This window comes from Ranitomeya imitator, chromosome 7 (genome assembly GCF_032444005.1).
Source record: "Ranitomeya imitator isolate aRanImi1 chromosome 7, aRanImi1.pri, whole genome shotgun sequence".
Classification (NCBI taxonomy): domain Eukaryota; kingdom Metazoa; phylum Chordata; class Amphibia; order Anura; family Dendrobatidae; genus Ranitomeya; species Ranitomeya imitator.
Window position 1 is genome coordinate 47,541,073 of NC_091288.1, and position 19,921 is coordinate 47,560,993.

At 41.6% G+C, this 19,921-nt stretch overlaps 1 protein-coding gene across 1 annotated transcript in view; it reads left to right on the forward strand.

Moving 5' to 3' along the window:
- The window catches only part of MTX2 (metaxin 2), a 79,092-nt gene extending 69,414 nt beyond the window's left edge, over nucleotides 1–9,678 (forward strand). Inside the window, exons 9-10 of the mRNA XM_069733199.1 lie at nucleotides 1,346–1,422; nucleotides 9,314–9,678. Coding sequence (XP_069589300.1) covers nucleotides 1,346–1,422; nucleotides 9,314–9,524 — 288 coding nt within the window. The 3' untranslated portion in view covers nucleotides 9,525–9,678. The remainder of the gene's footprint in view (nucleotides 1–1,345; nucleotides 1,423–9,313) is intronic.
- The last annotated feature ends 10,243 nt before the right edge of the window (nucleotides 9,679–19,921 follow it).

Sequence of the window (19,921 nt, forward strand, 5' to 3'; positions counted from 1 at the left end):
CTTCTCCACTACTGGAACCTCCATAGACCATGAGACTTGTGTCTGCCGGTTTCCCCTGGTTCTTTCCTAGTTGCAAGAATGCCTCCAGGAGGAGTTGTAAGAAGTCTTAGGTTAGTGTGGGTTTAACCACTTTTAGATCTTTGTGGGTTCCATTACTTTGACCCCCACAGATCTGCAGAACAGGAAGCCTGTGTTTGTCGTTCTCTGGTTCTCCCAAAGCCAGGAGGCATTTTAGGAGGTGTCAAGTCGCGCATGCACTCTACTGCGCCATTCTAGTTTATGTCACTGCAACGCTCCAATATCTATGTATTTTCAATGCTATGGATTTTAAATTGAGCATCAGGTCGCACCGGCAACCTGCCACCCCATTCAATTCCTTCTGGCAGAAATCTGATCTCCAGGGAGAATGGAAGACACATGATTCTTTGGGTTCTCAACTAATCCATTGTATCGTTTTTTAACTTGGGTCTGTGTATAGGAAAATATTGAGCATTTCCAATTGTAATCTTCTTCCTACTTTACAATTGACTCTGAGATTTGAAGGCATCTCAAGTATTTTGCAGCTGTGTGGTAGGAAATGAGAAAACGTCACCTATACAAATCCTGACGAATCCTAGCAAGTTTTAGAAATGGATGGTAAATGATCCAGGCTGCAAGTGATCATATAAGGAAGACACAGAATCCGTCTACATATACGAAGATTTTATCTTACATTAACATTTCTACTGTGTCTCTAATTTTTTGGTCCCAGGTTTCAGAAAGAAAAGCTTGTGCCTCTCCACCACAATCATATTAATTGGACTTTCAAATTTTAATTCTTCGAGGCATATTAGAAGCGATTTTATAATCCATATATAGAATCCTGTTTTATTCATAAATACGTTATATACTTAATTTTCCTACCTTCGCCCACACAAAAACCGCATCCCTAAATTGCAAAAATTTTATATTCAGAATTAGATCGGGGTACAGGGTTGTCATGGAAAGGAAGGAGAATTATTGATTAAATAAAAAGATACACCGAAGCCTAAAGAGGTATTCTCATCTCATACAGGATATCCCATATTTATATAGTACATTCAGATCCCACCAATGTGACCTGCATCGAACGGGGCTTTGTTGCATGTAGCGGTCAGTGGAGAGGAGGTTGGAATTCCCAGTATTCCCAGTACAAATAAATGGTATCTCTGACCCCCTCTCCACTATCAGGGTCCTGTCAGGACAAGTTCTTGATATAGATGTGGATCCCACTGGCACCCAGATCTCAAATACATTTAGAACATTCTATTTTGATATGCCAGAAATGTACGTAGCGGTCATACAGCTTTAGGTTGCCTTTTTTCAGGTCTATGAAGATGTCGATCAGTGTTGCCAGGCCCTTTCACAAAGGTTAGGAACCCAGCCATATTTCTTCAATAAGCAGTAAGTATTTTTGTTAATAAAATAACTTTACTTTCATCTGACTTTTAATAGTCCAACATATGTAACAGTCTATCACTTATTTCTTGGTTTGCACATTTTTTTTGTAACAAACTTTCATGGAGGACCTCAACCCTTAGGGTACCGTCACACAGTGCAATTTTCATCGCTACGACGGTACGATCCGTGACGCTCCAGCGTCGTAACAATATCGCTCCAGCGTCGTAGACTGCTGTCACACTTTGCAATCTACGACGCTGGAGCGATAATTTCATGACGTATGTGCGATGTAGAAGCCGTTGGTTACTATGCGCACATCGTATACGATATATGTTACACCATGCAATCATGCCGCCACAGCGGGACACTAGACGACGAAAGAAAGTTTCAAACGATCTGCTACGACGTACGATTCTCAGCGGGGTCCCTGATCGCAGGAACGTGTCAGACATTGCGATCTCGTAACTATATCGCTCGAACGTCACGAATCGTGCCGTCGTAGCGATCAAAATTGCACTGTGTGACGGTACCCTTAGGTTTCCTGAAGACAAACCCTTAGAAAAATTTACTCTACAGATTAGCTGATTAGAAGTATTGTATTACGTGGAGCCATTTGGATGAGCAGCCGTCCATGTAATAGACGGACAGGATAGAGTCACCCACGAGGGTGCAGTTCCCTGCCTTGGCATCATAGGGGTGACCTTCTGTAAGGTTCCTATACCTCTATGGAGCAGGAACACAGAGATTGTCTTTCGTTATCACCCCTCATAGACTAAATCTTGCCATAGATATCCGATGATGGTGGCCAATACTTTAATGGGGTAGGTATGCTAAATATTGGTCTGATGGTATGTTATTTCGTTTTCCTTTCTTTACCCCTTTTGTTTCCACTGGAGGCAAAAACACATGGATACACATAAGTGATGGCAGATTTTATTAAAGGCAATATTGAGATCTGTACCTTCCGTTTTATTAGCATTTGCTAGGAAAAATAAATAAAAAAGCAAACAATAAAAGATGATTACTAGATTACTGAAAGAACTGAAAAATCAAAGACACAAAGGACCTCATCTGTCACTGTATTGTCTGCTGGTTGAAGAAATCCGCTCCCCTGGGTCAGAAGTGCGGAGAACACTACGTCCTTGTATGAAGCTTCCGCTGTGCCACTGCCCCATGTACCACAGGATCCCTCAGTATGAAGTATGAAAGGATGCAAAAATCTCAGGATTCACCACACTATTGTGTTTGGGAAGGTGCTGCTCCATTTTCAAACTGCATTGTTTTTGGTGCACGTAGATTTGACAATTTTGGCCCATCCATGCACCATTAACGAGCTTCGAGCAACAACACACAAGCCTTCAACACTTGTTTATCGACTTGTTTACATAGGCAGATAAACAATGATGAGGCTAAGGATGAGATAACTATTATTTTTTTTTTTTGGGGTATCATAAACGAATCTGATCAACTGCTGACGGGGCACTTTGCTCGTTCTGTGTGTTATCGTCATCATCTATACACAGTCGATAATTGGGAATTTCCTATGAACACTCGTTATCAACTCTTGTAACGGCATCATAAGATTTCTCCACCCGGAGTGATGTTACTACACAGTTAGAGCCTCAATTAGGAATTGGCGGTAATACAAAGGGCTAGTATTTCGTATAGTAGCAGTACGATGTATTCACATATGTGCCTTATGTACAGTTCTTCCCGTTTGTGCACATCATTCGTTGTATCCTTGCAGACTCCACCATTGGCTCAGACAATGTCTCATTGTAAATTAAAACACAATTCCGAAGTATAAGCTGCCATTAGACTAGAATGAAAACTCTTCATATTAGGCCATTGCAATACATCTTGATGATCCTACCTTATCTCCTCATTCCATTAAGCCGGTTATATAGTGCCGGCCATATGGCAGCGATTCAACTCTAAACTCATCAAGAGGGAACTATTCCCATGGTATTCATCCCATCGATCAATTTAGCACAAAGTTAGAAAGTCGGTTTCATTATCTCCATTTTTCCAAGAATTTATTGGACATGTGTCGTCATGCATTATGGTTAAACCTAAATAGAATGATGGGGAACAGGTTGGATTTTCCATAAAGGGGTAACAAGTGGCTCATGTGTAGGATTCCCTTACTCCCATTCATGGTAATATAACAGAGAGAATATAGCCGAATCATTCTGGGGGTGGATAGATCAAAACGTCTACAAATATGAAAAAGGAACCAAATGTCAGGTACCATTCTGCATAAGATGTAAGCCAACGTATAGCTACAATGGCCATCACCTTGGGTTTTGCTCCATTCTTTTTTTTTTTTTAATTTACCGTGTGTGATTCCCTCAAGGTCCATTTTCCTCTAAGTAGAAGAAAATCATCTGTATATGTGTTATTATTTAGCTTTCTTAGACTTGTGAAAGGAAAACCGTTTTTTTTAATGTAGTTTAGCAAAAAAGATTGTCGGGCCGTGGTCCTGTGACCACCTATGCAGTCCATAGACTAGAGCCGTGCAAACTTCTTACTACCTGTGGCATTTCCAGTTCCTGTTCTGAGTAGCAGGCGCCTACAAGGTCATGTCTCTGTGGGGCCTACTAATCAGAAGAAGTGCTGGTATGGCACAGGTACTAGGAGGCTGGAAGTGCTATGGTCCACTGGTCACAGACCAACAACATGGCACTGGACTAGGGTCCTGCAATTTGTTAAATTTTTTTTTTTTTTACTCTAGTAGTAACCCGCACTGGGTATTTTCTGGCTGATTTCTTAACCCCTTACCGGCATCGGACGTACTATACCGTCCGATGCCGGCTCCCCTGCTTTGATGCAGGGCTCCGCGGTGAGCCCGCACCAAAGCCGGGACATGTCAGCTATTTTGAACAGCTGACATGTGCCCGTAATAGGCGCGGGCAGAATCGCGATCTGCCCGCACCTATTAACTAGTTAAATGCCGCTGTCAAACGCAGACAGCGGCATTTAACTACCGCTTCCGGCCGGGCGGCCGGAAATGACGTCATCGCCGACCCCCGTCACATGATCGGGGGTCGGCGATGCTTGTGAATGGTAACCATAGAGGTCCTTGAGACCTCTATGGTTACTGATTGCCCGTCGCTGTGAGCGCCACCCTGTGGTCGGCGCTCACAGCACACGTGCAATTCTGCTACATAGCAGCGATCAGCAGATCGCTGCTATGTAGCAGAGCCGATCGTGCTATGCCTGCTTCTAGCCTCTCATGGAGGCTATTGAAGCATGGCAAAAGTAAAAAAAAAAAAGTTTAAAAAAATGTGAAAAAAATAAAAAAAACATAAAAGTTTAAATCACTCCCCTTTCGCCCCAATCAAAATAAATCAATAAAAAAAATATCAAATCTACGCATATTTGGTATCGCCGCGCTCAGAATCGCCCGATCTATCAATTAAAAAAAAGTATTAACCTGATCGCTAAACAGCGTAGCGGGAAAAAAATTTGAAACGCCAGAATTACGTTTTTTTGGTCGCCGCGACATTGCATTAAAATGCAATAACGGGCGATCAAAAGAACGTATCTGCACCGAAATGCTATCATTAAAAACGTCATCTTGGCACGCAAAAAATAAGCCCTCAACCGACCCCAGATCACGAAAAATGGAGACGCTACGAGTATCGGAAAATGGCGCAATTTTTTTTTTTTTTTTTTTTTTTTTTTTTTAGCAAAGTTTGGAATTTTTTTTCACCACTTAGATAAAAAATAACCTAGTCATGTTTGGTGTCTACTAACTCGTAATGATCTGGAGAATCATAATGGCAGGTCAGTTTTAGCATTTAGTGAACCTAGCAAAAAAGCCAAACAAAAAGCAAGTGTGGGATTGCACTTTTTTTGCAATTTCACCGCACTTGGAATTTTTTTCCCGTTTTCTAGTACACTACATGCTAAAACCAATGATGTCGTTCAAAAGTACAACTCGTCCCGCAAAAAATAAGCCCTCACATGGCCAAATTGACGGAAAAATAAAAAAGTTATGGCTCTGGGAAGGAGGGGAGTGAAAAACGAACACGGAAAAACGAAAAATCCCCTGGTCATGAAGGGGTTAAACAAGGTTGGATTATAAATCTGAGCGCCAATCTATAGGAAAGCTGGGAAGATAGACTTTAAGGGTTGCATTACTTAGACAAGCTAATATCGGTGTAAAAATGCTTGTTCCACCCGTGTAAACATGCTGGTGCACCTGATGATCAAGAAAAAAAGATAATTTATGCAAGCATAAAAATCATTGTTGCAGGCAGCACATCCCCCATATAAATGCCCATATATACAGGGCATGTGGTGCCGATAACATGATGCTGTGCGGGGTCGGAGCGACCATTCTGTTACCATTGGTTATTATCGGTCGGTGCAGAAAAGCCAATAAACAAGTTCTGATTGACTGATCTAAGTAGTGTAGTGCAGTCTATGTTAGATGCTCATAAGTAATAGGCTGATCGGATAAACGAGTGTTTGGGCATACATGAGGCAGATGTGGTCCAATACCGGGAACTGTAAAATTATGCACTTGGGCACTAATCATATATTCTTCAGGGAGTAAAACTAGGAGAGTCCCTTGTGGAGAAGAATCTGGGCCTAGATCACAAGCTAAATAACAGCATGCAATGTCAATCAGCTGCTTCTAAGGCCAGCAGGATATTGTCATCTATTATAAGGGGCATGGACTCGGAAGACAGAGACGTAATACTACCATTTTACAAAGCTTTAGTGCAACCTCGTCTGGGATATGCAGTTCAGTTCTGGGCACCAGATCATAGAAAGGATGCCCCGGAGATAAAGTATAAAGGAGGAGCCACAAAGCTGATGAGGGGCATTGAGAATCTTGGTTATGAGCAAAGATTAAAATAACTATGGTAAGTTAATTTAGTCTTAAGAAGAGACTTCTAAAGAGAGACATGATTATCTTGTACAAGTACATAAATGGCCATACAACAAGTATGATTCAAGGCTATTACGTGTAACTCCCTCCAAAGACAAGGAGGCACTCCTTCCTTCTGGAGATAAAAAGGTTGAATCTCCAGAGGAGCCAGGTCGTCTTTACCATAAGAACTATGGAATAGTCTACCTCAGGAGCTGGTCACAGTGGAAACCTATGATTGTTTTAAAAAAAAGGCTTAAATGCTTCTTTTAGAAGAAAAAAAATAAAAATATGTAAATGTGTACAGTTCTTTTCTAAATGTTTCATCTAATGGATCAATAAAATCAGGAGGGAAAGATTAGCTGGTCTTGGACAGACCGGATCGTGCATTGTTGTCATGCATGGTGCCCCTTCCCTTTGTCTTGTCCCAACTCTCTGTTGAACCTGATGGACATTTTCTTTTTTTCCAACCGTGTTAATTATGTAACTATGTAATAATTTGTATATAGTGTAAATGGAGCCTTGTACAACACCTTAAACATAGGGAGATGGTTATCTGATTTATTTGGCTCCTGAGACTCCATGATATTACATGGTGCTATCCCTTCATGGATGGTACTATATGGTGGCCGTCCAGGTGAATAGCCGGCCATTTAATAAATATACGGTAATAATAAATATATTCTGTTTCGACAATCCCTTTAATAAATAAAAAATATAATATTGTTTCCATGTAATTAAGTGGTTCTAGAATAAATATATATTTACATATTATAGACTTCCATATTGAAGTAGAACTGGGCAGATTGGCGATGAAAGCATGCCCGGTTATACCCCTGCAGAGGGCCGGGGTTACCTGCAGGCATCACTGGTGACATCTGCTTGGGTGACAAGGTCACAGCATTCATGGCTGTCAAGTGGAAGTGGTGCCATTCACAGAATCTCTTCTCCCCTTTGATTTTTTTTTTCCTGTGAGGTTTATTACCATTTGTTTAGACATTTACACAACAGAAATGGATCTGACTGCCACCGCTATGTAGTTCCCATTCTCACTTGGTAGGAATGTGAGACCCATGAAAAGTGCAGAAGAGTCTGTAAGTGTTTGATGTGCTTCTCCTTTCTTATGCACCAGAGCTGTGGGGGACATTGCAAAAGGCCAGGTGACTCATGTAGCTTGTCCCACCAGCGGAAAGGGCGAGAAACAGTTGTCACTTGTCACACTACTGGTCAGGCCGAGGACAGGGGGCTGAGACTCCCATCCGGTATCACCATATGTGGCGGTATAATCCATGCACCCTTGCTTATTGGTACGAGTCCTGTATGTGTATACATGGCTGTCAGTGGTTTACATGATAAACTTGTGTTGTCTGCACTAAATGCTGACATATTTACTAGAAACACGTCATGATACTTATTCTACCATCCATGGAAGCCAAAAAAGCACAAGCCTCTGGCTCCCGGGCCTGTGTATTACACTACATTGGTGTTGAAGCAGTTACAACATTGTCTTGATTAATAGCCAGCTTTAATAAAACGGTTGTATTTATTTATTTTTTGATATATATAGCTGACCTGTACATTGAATTCTCTGTGCAAAATAAAAATAAAATAGACAATTATGAGAATTAGTTTGTTTCTACGGCCACAGTCCTGTTTATTGCCGGTGTTCAGGTCTTACCTCTGTAACATAGTTTCTTGGGCGCCTTTTTAATCTCACAGATGACATTTAGGGTGAGTTCACACTAGACGTTGTTTTCAGCATGTTTTTCTTATGATGTTTTGGTGCGGTTTTGGCATGCTAGATTTGCGTCTTGTGCATACTGATTAAGTTTCGTGTTGGGATAAAAACGTCCTATTCTATAGAATCAGGTTTTGGCACAAAAAGTGCAGCAAAACCTGATACCTGCCTGTTTGCTGCGTTTTTTAGGAGTTTTTTTTCACCACCCATTCATTTCAATGGTTGAAAAGCGCTGAAAGAAGGGACATGCTCCTAATGTGCAAAAAAACATGCGCACAAAATACTGATGACAAAAAAACAAGCTGTGCGCATAGACTTTGCTGGTACTGTAAAATGCAGCTGAAAATTTAATAAACACGCATAAAAAAGCAGCAAAAATGCCTAGTGCAAACTTATCGGCAATGGCTGCAACAAATCTTAATTAAAAGTGGTGAAATAGCCCAATAACCATGTGTTGAGAAATGTTACGATGCAGATGTAGCAGAGCTGGTTGTGTCATTTGTGACTACTCTTGGCGGGTGATTGTAGTGCACAGAAGTAAATAGACAATAATTGTACATTGTGAAGTATTACGGGACCCACACACTTGATTTACTGGTTACAAAAATCTCTTATCAGAAATTGGTATTAGGTTTTTTTTTTTCATCTGGGTCACTTTTTAAGCATTTAAAAAGTGGGGGGGGGGGGGAATTCAAAAACTGTCGGTCACCTGATTTCATCCGTACACGTGCACACTCGGGCAGGCGGGAATGTTTTTAGCAGGGATAAGTGGTTCCCTTGGGAACAAAAGATCGGGTATGTCGAGATTCAATCCTTTTTTACCTGACATCCGAGGAATGAAGGGCGGCTGAACACTTGATATGGTTTAGATTTAAGGCGGTTTCCTCCTAAGTCTGTAAGATTGGACAACCAAAGTCTAATGTGTTTTCAGCTACAGAAGCAAAAATTCTCTCTTCCATCCATGGTTCCCATTTTGAGCGTCGAAACGTATGGGAATTTTAAATTAATTTCAAAATGTAACCCCCCCCCCCAAAAAAAAAACAAAACAAAACAAAAAAAAAACAAATTGATGCCCTGGGGAGTGATAAGTATGGTATCTCCATTTTAACACCTTGTTTGGGGAACGGGCTAATGTACCCCGAGTCATCAAAGGAGTTAATCTGGAAGGAAACCTTTTCTGAATTTATTTTCCATGCTTTTCCCTCATTAGGAGAAATCACAGATGGTTTTGACTTGAGCACTGCACTGATCTGTTTCTTGTCCAACTCTCGTAGACCCACTGAGCTGGATGCTCTGGTATTCGGACATCTGTTCACAATCCTCACCACTCAGCTGACTAACGATGAACTCCGCGAAAAGGTGAAAAACTACAGCAACCTCGTCGCCTTTTGCCGAAGGATCGAACAGAACTATTTCGAAGATCACGACCGGGACAGTTCTGCCGGCTCTTCTTTAAGATTATCCAAGGGCCCGACATTGCCCTAGGATTTTCAAACTATGAATTTTTTAGAAATCTACCATGAGAATTGGCATATTACTGTAACAGAATTTGGCTGTCTACAATACATGCAATAGATAATCCTTTGTATTCATAGAACTGAACTCTTACCGGCATTATAATAAATGGAAAACAAATGCATGAGGACTACACTTCCTTCTTTTTGATCTTCCCCAAATCCCTTGCCCCAGACCTCTAGAGATGTAGCAAATAATGGCTTCAGATCTTGACAGGACAGGAACAAAGGAGAGGTCATTTGCATCACACTCCAGGGATTATAGTGTTATACATCAGGCAGCAAGACTTGGTAGAACTACTGTTTTCAGGGTTTAACCAGCAAGAACTCAGAAAATCTGCGTGTTTACAAGGTGATTAGTCCCTGTAACAGATTAGCATCCCAAAGATGGAAGTGTAGCCATAATCTGGTTAAGTAAAAATAACACAACTACTTTTGGGCTTTTTCTCATGCCTGTTCCCGAACTCTGATACCTTCGACTTTTTTTTTTTTTTTTTTTTTTTTAAGTTGGCAATAGTAAGGCAGGGACTATACGGATATCTGGACACATCTTTGAGGCTTTCCAAAACGACCAGCTTTTCAAGTGGAAACTGCTTCTTGAACTGCTTTTTTGGGAGGAGTTTTTGGAGTTTTTCATTTTTTGAAGCAATTTAGAAGATTTTTTTAAAGCGTTTTGCAACATTTTTTTTGTGATCATAGGCCTTGCTCTTTTTTTCCACGATTTGTTTTTCTTTTTTCGTCTTGAACTTTATCCTTTCAGACACAGCTGCTTTGTTTTTACTTTTTCTATTTTTTGTTGGTTTCGACAATTATTCTTATGACTAAAGCAAATTATTAGTGATGAGAGAGTATACTCGTTGCTCGGGTTTTCCCCAGCACGCTCAGGTGATCTCCGAGTATTTGTTAGTGTTCGGAGATTAAGTTTTCATCGTGGCAGCTGAATGATTTACAGCTACTAGCCAGGCTGAGTACATGTGGGGATTCCATAGGAACCAGGCAACCCCCACATGTACTCAGCCTGGCTAGTAGCTGTAAATCATGCAGCTGAGGTGAAGAAAACTAAATCTCCGAGCAGTCACAAATACTCGGAGACCACCTGAGCGTGCTGGGGAAAACCCAAGCAACGAGTATACTCACTCATCACTACAAATTATATCTTTTTTTTAATAATTTTTTTCAATTGTGCCACTTGTATTAAAGAAGCACTTCTACAAAAACATTTTGTTCCCTAAATCTGTCTAGATATGTATGTACAATACTGCGAGTGAGATACCGATTGCGGTCTTTCCCAGTTTCCAGCGCCGCTCCAGTCCAATCTAATTCCAACATGACAAAAACTACAGGGGAGAACATGACTCTTGCTCTTTTTATGATTGTTAGTAGACCTTCATAGGTGTACTAATGGCAGACCAAGGAGTCTTCAGTAGACAGCTCCCCCCCAGGCTACCAACGCAACAATCGATCACCTCACTGGAAAGTTGAAAAGCTGTTGAAAGCAGCTCACCCCCCAATGTTTCTTTGACCATTGGTGATTTTACTCTTGGGGGCTGGCTGTGTAACACCTGATCCTGTGCCCACGCCATACAGTAAGCGGGCATATCTCTACACGTACGGTGGATGCTGCCAAGATGGTAAAGGCCTAGCAGACGCCATGTTACTATTTTGTAAAAGTTGCAGAAGTTGCTTTCCATTTTTCAGACACCCTAAGGTTAGCCCAGACAGGATTTTAAATTGAGCCACATAATTGGCTAAATGATACATTTTATGCATCACTATTTTGCTCCAGAAATTTGCTCCAAAATATTGGAACAGACAAATGGAATGTGAACAGAGTCTAATACAACATTTCTCCTACAGCAAAAATATATGGTTAGATATGACTTTCCCTGGCAATAGAATTTAGTTATTAGCGGTATAGAGATCCTGGACCCTCAATGATCGGCTTATTTCCACACTTGCTATTAGTTGTTTTGTAATCATTTTTCTTTTGGTTGTTTATTTACGGCATCTTTAGAAAGAGCATTTGTGATGTTGGGTGGCTTACAATTGGATAAAATGAGTAGAATAATGAATGTCTCCGATCCCAAGACTCACGATTCATAGCATAATGTATTACTGTACTCCATTCCTAGCTCGGATATAACCCTGAGGATATTGACTTACATTCCTCATGTCTTAAAGTAAGCAAAGGTTGGTTGCTTGAGAAGTGTCCATGTCACACAGGTCAGAAGTAGCTTACCTTTTGACCTAGGGGGCCATTATGCTATCAGCAAACAACATTGACTTATCATTTGTCAAGTTATGAGCAGTAAAATAAGGTGTTAGATCTACAGAGTAACCAAACACTCAAAATCAACTTAAAATGTTATCTGGGGAGCTAAATAAATATGGCCTAAGGTATACACCCTTTCCTCCCCCACCTCTGATCTGAGCATATTGCCTTTTAAAGACATCAGTATGAAGTTAAGTCAATGGCACACATTCATTTAAAAAGGTTGTAAAGAGTCTGTCAAAATAAACTTTTTTTGTTCTGGAAACAGCACCACATCTGTCCACAGACTGAAGCTGGTACTGCAGCTCATCATTCAAGCAAAAGCAGCTAGCCAGCTATGGCAGATCCAATCCATTGTTGGCACTGTTTCCAGAAAAATATGTACGGTAGATTTTTTTTTTCAGTCCTGCAAATCCCTTTAATTACTGTGATTTTTCATTTTTTTTGAACTTTTATTTTTTCCTCCCTTCCTTCCAAGACCTATAACTTTTTCATTTTTCCATTGACATAGCCACATGTGGGTTGATTTTTTTTTTTTTTTTTTTTTTTTTACCATTCAATGTACTGAAGAAAGGGTATAAATTTCTAACTGTGGTAAAATTGCAAAAAAATAAAAAGTCTTACAATGCCACAATTTTTTACGACTTTTTTTGTGCTGTAAAAATGACCTGGCAGTATGATTCTTCATGTCGGTACAATTACAGCAATACCAAACTTGTGTAGTAGTTTTTTCTTATTTGTTTTATTTTTTTTTATATATTTATTTTGCAGTGATCAGTTAACATGATGTTCATCTATGAAGCTCATCCACAGGCTGGGCTTCACAGGGGGGCAAAGATGGCAACCTTGGGGCTGTCAACCGAGCCCTGGTTGCCATGACAATCCATCGATTTGTTCACGACCGCTTTGGGGGGCTAATGGGCGTACGCGCTATATAAATGCTATTAGAGATTGACAGCGGCATTTAAGTAAACAGCAGTGATTGGAGCTTTCTTTGGTTGCTGCTGCTAAAATAAGATGTCGCATATGCAAAACAGCTGTCATTTTCCTAGTATAGTGCAGACTCCGCTTTCAAGCCCATTCCATATTCTGGGACGCAAATTATGATGTACTTTTACATCTGTCAGGAAGGAGTTAAATGGAATGTGTGTTCAGAAAATGACCTGTTGCAGCAAGTTAAACACAATTTTAAGATTTTTTTTTTCTTTAAATTTCCATAGTAACATTTTTTTTTTTTTTTTTAAATATCCTGAAATCTTATAGTTATCACTCTGGCCACTGAGCCTCACAATGGGCTGATTCTTTGTGTTCTGGTGAGAACACTTTTCGTTTGTCATCTCAGATTGTCAGACAGGAATATGGATCACTTGGATGGGCCGATCAGTGAGAAGAATGCTAGTTCCTTACTAGTGCCTTATGTAAACATGTCAGAAATCAATAAGCAAACAAATAAAACACTTGTTTGTTAGGTGATTGAATCTTTTCTGGCAGCAAAAAAAACAGCAGCAGGACATTGTTCTGAATAAACAGGGTGTAACAATGCTATTCACTTGGTATCACAGGAACTGTTTCTATTTAAAAGTCCAGTTGGTTTATTTCACTCCTCAGAAAAGCTTAAATACAGCCCTTGTCTGGCACAAAGTGAAACATAAAGTAAACCATCCATACAATAGTGCGGGTTCTCCCACTTGACTAAGAGTCCAGTTTCTTAGTCCTTTAGCAAAGCCACACAATCCAGGAGGTCTGCACACCTCTATACACAGAACCTTGTGTGAGATGAACAGGTCCTATTTTACCATGTAAACCACACCCTGAGGTGGAGATATGGTGAGCAGCTGTCCCGCCCTAAAGGTACCGTCACATTTAGCGACGCTGCAGCGATATAGACAACGAGCCGATCGCTGCAGCGTCGCTGTTTAGGTCGCTAGGAGACGTCAAACACCGGCAACAGCTGAGCGATGCAGGAGCGATCCAGTGACGTACTTATCGTTCTCGCTGGTTGTTCGCTCCATGGAAAACCATTGCGGGCATCGTTGCTTTTGCTGTTAAACATGACGAATCATGTTGACCTGACGACCAAATAAAGTTCCGGACTTTCAGCTACGACCAGCGATGTCACAGCAGGATCCTGATCGCTGCTGCGGGTCAAACACAACGAGATTGCTATCCAGGACGCTGCAACGTCATGGATCACTGTCGTTCTCGTTGGTAAGTTGCTTAATGTGACAGTACCTTAACTCTTCAGATACAGTAAGACCTGGCCCTAATGTAGATGATTAACCCCTCTTAGTACTATGTGTACTACAGCATTACTCCAGGTTTATATCACAGAGGACAGCCACCTTTGTGATACATATCTCCCATCCACTTATGTGTCCGGTAAGCACCTTACAAGGGAATATGATGCCGACAATGAGTCAGAAGGATCTCCTTAACGATTGTTCTGTTTCTCATCAATATTCGTCAGCCTGTGTACAGACCAGTAAATGAGCACTGACGGACTTGTATATACACTGTGTTCCAAATTATTATGCAAATTGGATTTAAGTGTCATAAAGATTTAATTGTTTTGTTTTTCAAATAAACTCATGGATTGTATTGTGTCTCAGGGCTCAATGGATCACTGAAATCAATCTTAAACACGTGATAATTAGTTTTCCAGGTGATTCTAATTAAAGGAAAACTACTTAAAAATTATGTTCCACATTATTAAGCAGGCCACAGGTTTCAAGTAATATGGGAACTAAAAGGGATCTCTCTGCTGCTGAAAAGCATTAAATAGTGCAATGCCTTGGACAAGGTATGAAAACATTAGATATTCCACGAAAACTTAAGAGTGGTCAACATACTGTGAAGAGATTTGTGTCTGAAACAGAGCACAGACAGAGTTCATGCAGATAAAGGCATAATGAGTAAGGTTTCTGCCAGACAAATTCATGGGATTAAGAGAGCAGCTGCCAAAATACCATTAAAAAGCAGAAAATAGTTTTTTGAAGCTGCTGGTGCCTCTGAAGTCCCTCGAACCTCAAGGTGTAGGATCCTTCAAAGGCTTGCTGTGGTGCATAAACCTACTATTCGGCCACCCCTAAACAGTGTTCACAAGCAGAAATGGTTAAAGTGGGCCCAGACATACATGAACACTAATTTCCAAATAGTCTTGTTTACTGATGAGTGTCAAGCAACCCTGGATGGTCCAGATGGATGGAGCAGTGGATGGTTGGTGGATTGCCACCATGTCCCAACAAGGCTGCAACGTCAGCAAGGAGGTGGAGGAATCACATTTTGGGCCAGAATCACAGGGAAACAGCTGGTAGGACGCTTTAATGTTCCTGAAGGTGTGAAAATGACCTCTGCAAAGTATATAGAGTTTCTGACTGACAACTTTCTTCCATGGTCTAAAAAGCAGAAACATGTCTTCAGGAGCAAAATCCTCTTCATGCATGACAATGCACCCTCTCATGCTGCAAAGAAAACCTCTGAGTCATTGGCTGCTATGGGCATAAAAGGAGATAAACTCATGGTGTGGCCACAATCTTCACCTGACCTCAACCGTAGTAGGAGTATCAAGCATAAGATCTATGAGGGTGGGAGGCAGTTCACATCAAAACAGCAGCTCTGGGAGGCTATTCTGACTTCATGCAAAGAAATACAAGCATAAAATGTTGGCCTCTGAAAATTATGCATAAAATGATATGCAAATGGCCTCTTCAGGACTTGAACTCTATAGTGCCACCTGTTGGAAGCGGCAATCTTACAAGTCACTATTGACCCTTTAAGGAGCCTTGAAATGTGTTTTAGGACAAAAGCCAAATCAGAATCTCAATTTGCAGACAGTGTTTCGAGGTGTTGCCCTTCGTCAGTATGAGTATGAGAACTGATTTGGCTTGGCGAGAGGCTCTGGACTGAGATCTAAGGGGTAACATTCCTCTTGTGTAAAGTGACAACTTGTAGGATTGCTGCTTCCAACAGGTGGCGCTTTACAGTTTAAGTGCTCTTCCTCTCTGAAAATACAATTTGCATATTAAATTTCCCAGAGGAGCATTGCACAACGAATATGCCTCCTTATCTTGGCATGCCAGAGCCGGAATGTCACTCTCCACAAAGAGAAAAGTTCCCCCTTTATAAAAAAAGATAAAATCAATATACATCAGTATCTTATCTTAGCAGTATCTTAGCAAAAAAAATATAGCTGATCCATTCCTTCTAAAGGACATAAACGAGTGAAATAAGGCCCTCAGGGGCGTGCCGCTTTGCATTTTTAATACGTAGAACTGTTAAAATGTTCCTGCAGAAAAGTTTATCGAGCTCCAACCACAGTTGAAGAGGACGAAGTGTTCTTGCAGACAGTTAAGGCTCAGTCTTGTGGAGAAGAGATCACCTCCGCTGTACAAATAGGTATCGGAGAGGCGTTTAATGAGCCCTCTTAGGATCAGCTGGACGACGGGTGAACGCTTCCTTTCCTGTGGATTTCTTCCCTTAAAAGCAGCACCGCTCTCACAATTATCACACACTTGTTCTGCAGGTTTCCAAGTTTTCTCCATTAGTCAAGTTGAGAAATATGCGATATTAGTCACGAGTGATGTTATTATTTATCACCTGCTGGGTGAGGAATAATATTTTTGGTGCTAGTAGGGCAGCTGGCCAGAGGTGCCAAATTAAGCTAAACATGGACGCATTACAAGGGATCATTTCTGTGATGAATGAGTTGATTTCACTTTTTTGACCTAAAATCAGGATAAGCACCAAAATCATTTTTGTTTGTGATTTAATGTACTTTCCCTGACATTGTTATGTGGCGCTGACGTTCCTCGCAGGGTTGATCCATTAACTTTACAGTAAAGCGTATCTGTCAGCCGGTCACTTACTATATTTTATTTGCTTAGTATATAAAGCAATAAGAACGGGTTCCTACGGAGCCTCGTTCTTCTAGAAGGGAGCAATTTTTCTTCAGCATATTTGTTGACTACCAGGCAAGCAGCTGTTTTCCTGTTGTGGCGATTTGGTAGCATGGCTGCTGCAGTCATTATGGAGAGCATTGTAGAAAAGTCTTTGTCTCACCCATTCCCCCTGCACTGATGACGCCATCAGTCCTGGCCTATTCTAGGACATCCAATGGCATGGGGTTATGTCAAACATTTAAGTACAGCGCTGTTTGTCAGCATGGGTCATTTCGGGGGGTGATACAGGTCACCTTTGGGTGCAACGCAGGTCACACGACCAAAGATCGCTCTGTTCTGCTGCTACATTGCAGCATAATTCAGATGAATGGGGTCTCGTTGTATTCCCTAGAGTACCATGACAAGTACGTTAATAAAAGTCAGTACCAGTTAGATTTATTATGACTTGCTTGTTGTAGTACCCTAACCGTCCCTTTGCGACCCTATTCCCATATTCAACTGCATTATGCTGCAATGTGGCATCAGCATAGAACCATTTTTGGCAAAGTGACCTGTGTTGCAACTGTAGGATCCCTAGAAACACTTTTCAATTTGAGCAGCTTTCATCGCATTTACATATGATCTACATAAAATGCGGCATTACTTTCTGATCCTGAGTTACGGACTGTATTATCCAGAGCTGCATTCATAGTTCTGCTAGTTGTCATTGGTACTAAATTATGTGTTTGTTGACTAGAGTTCAAGTCCTATTCCTCTCTGAAGAGACAATTTGCATATTGAGTATCCTCTAAAATTGTATCTGAGTTCCTATATTGCAGAGGTACAGTTTGTTCTTTCTATGTCAGATTACTGTATAGGGTCTGGTATACATCACTTATTAAACTTTGCTTATATAGCACCATTAATTCCACAGCACTTTACAGACATCATCATCACTGCCCCTATTGGGGCTAACAATACAATTTTCCTATGAGTATATCCTTGGATGCGGGAGGAAACCGGAGAACCCAGAGGAAACCCACGCAAACACGGGAAAACATACAGACCCTTTGCAGATGTTGTCTTTGGTTGTATTTGAATTCAGGACAAGGCTGCAGTGCTAACCGCCGAGCATTACACAGCTTAGGCCTCATTTCTGTTCATACTGCCACAGGGCTCTCATGTAAGAAATGCCTATGTTTATGTACAGAACATAAATGTTTGGTATAAAATATATGTCCACTCCAGATCTCTTTGGAGATTATTGGAAATCACAATCTTGTGTATTTCTCTGTTCTCACCAACCTAAACTGAATCCCAGAAACATCTAAGTTCGAGTTAGGGCTGATCTAACAGGCAAACAGGTTTTGTGCCTTGATACTTCAAGGAGCTGAATCAAAAGTTGCTACTTGTTCCTTTTTTGTACCAAAGTGAGACATTCGGGTGTGCTGCAATGGTGGTAAGGAATTCACAGGATTCACATGAATAGAAATAGATTGTATTTATTCCCAATGAGTTTCTAGGACAAACTGACCGCTTCCTCAAGGAAAACCACAATAAAGTTTGTGATCCCCTTAGGAAGAGGTCCAGTCAACCTAGAAATGTATTGGGAATAAACTACAATCCATTTCTATTAATCTGAATCCTGGCAATTCCTTACCAGCAGCACAGCCCACTCACATTTCTCCCTTTGTATATAATGATGGTCTATATAACCATCAGAAGAGCTGTAACTGGGGTATTGTTATCTAAGGTGTTGCGTAGCTACCAGAGGCTGAAGAAGGGGTGGTTACACTGGACGCAAAGGCTTAGAGGGGCCCACCTGGAGCTAAGCTGTCCCCACGCGGTGACATCGCCATATCAGGACACTGAGGTTCCGTGCATGCGTCAGCACTATGACACCGCTTTAACCTGACTCTGGACTTGTTAGGATCCTGGGTTATGGGGAGGGCCTGGTTTGCAGGGGAAGGGAGCAGACTTGTTTTGCAGGAGCTCCTGTGAATACCCTCTAAAAACAACATTAGCCTACTTAAAAGTGGACTTTTTTGTGCTAACAGAAGCTGAAGACCTTTGGGAAAATGTCTGGATCGCTAAATATGAAGAAAAACATGGACTTACTGAAGAAAAAGCCCTTTCCAGGACAGAGAATTATCTCCGGGAAAACTGATGACTCCTCTCCCTACTCGGGTATGTGGAGGACGCCAGCTAAAATGGCCACCAACGGAGGACCAAAGAAGAATTCCTTCATTATACTCACCACCTCCGGTCTGAATGGACATAAGAGACCCAGAGCGACACCGACTAATCCGGTGCGGGGAAAGAAGAAATCCGGCTTACATGCGGCTCAAGCATTAACCTCTGAAGATATGCCAGACCGTCGGCAGACAGTAGCGTCTCCGGGGACAATGAAGAGGAGCGATGCGGCACCGTTGGAGAAAGAAGTTGGGGCTCCGCTGAGTCACCGGGACCCATGGAGCAGGAAGGAGAATAACTCGACACCCTCCTCGCCGGCTGTCAGCAATGAGAATAGATGCCGGTAAATCATCACGGTGACGGAGAAGGAAGTGAATCCGGCGCCGCTGCTGAAAAAACATGGGGAGTCTCCGCATGCTCTGACGAAGGCGAGTCTCTCCGGAGTCTTACCTTACCGTCGGGGATCCGGAATAGCTTCACTCTGGTCTGCAGTGCTCACAATGGGGAAGAAGAAGAACGGAGGATGCGCTGCTAATCAGCTAATCTCAGGTGAGGTGAGTAAAGCACCGCTCCAACACCGCGACGGTATGCAGCCTCCCTCTTTTCCAAGGAGGTGTGCTACCCCTAAATCCCCTTATAAGAACCTAAAAATCACGGGGCATATGCAGGGGAACAAGGATTATGCGGCGCCACCAGATAGAAGCTTGATAGATGCAGGGGTTATGCTACCAAAACCAAACCATACATCAGATTGTTCAGTTGAGAGCTATGGTGGTTGGCAACCCTGCTCTAAAGTGGAGACTCATGCCATCCCTAAAGATGTAAATATTAATCCCAAAATTAAGGGGAAGGAGCCTCTGGACAATGGTTATTAAAGGAGATTGTGAGATGTCTGTAGATGATACTGCTGATCACCCTCTGGTGAACGACGGTGATGCACTGCTGCACAACCATCGCCATATGACTCAATCATACAGAAGATCCTTTCAACTTAAAACACAGATTCGCAAAAGGCTTGGTTAGATT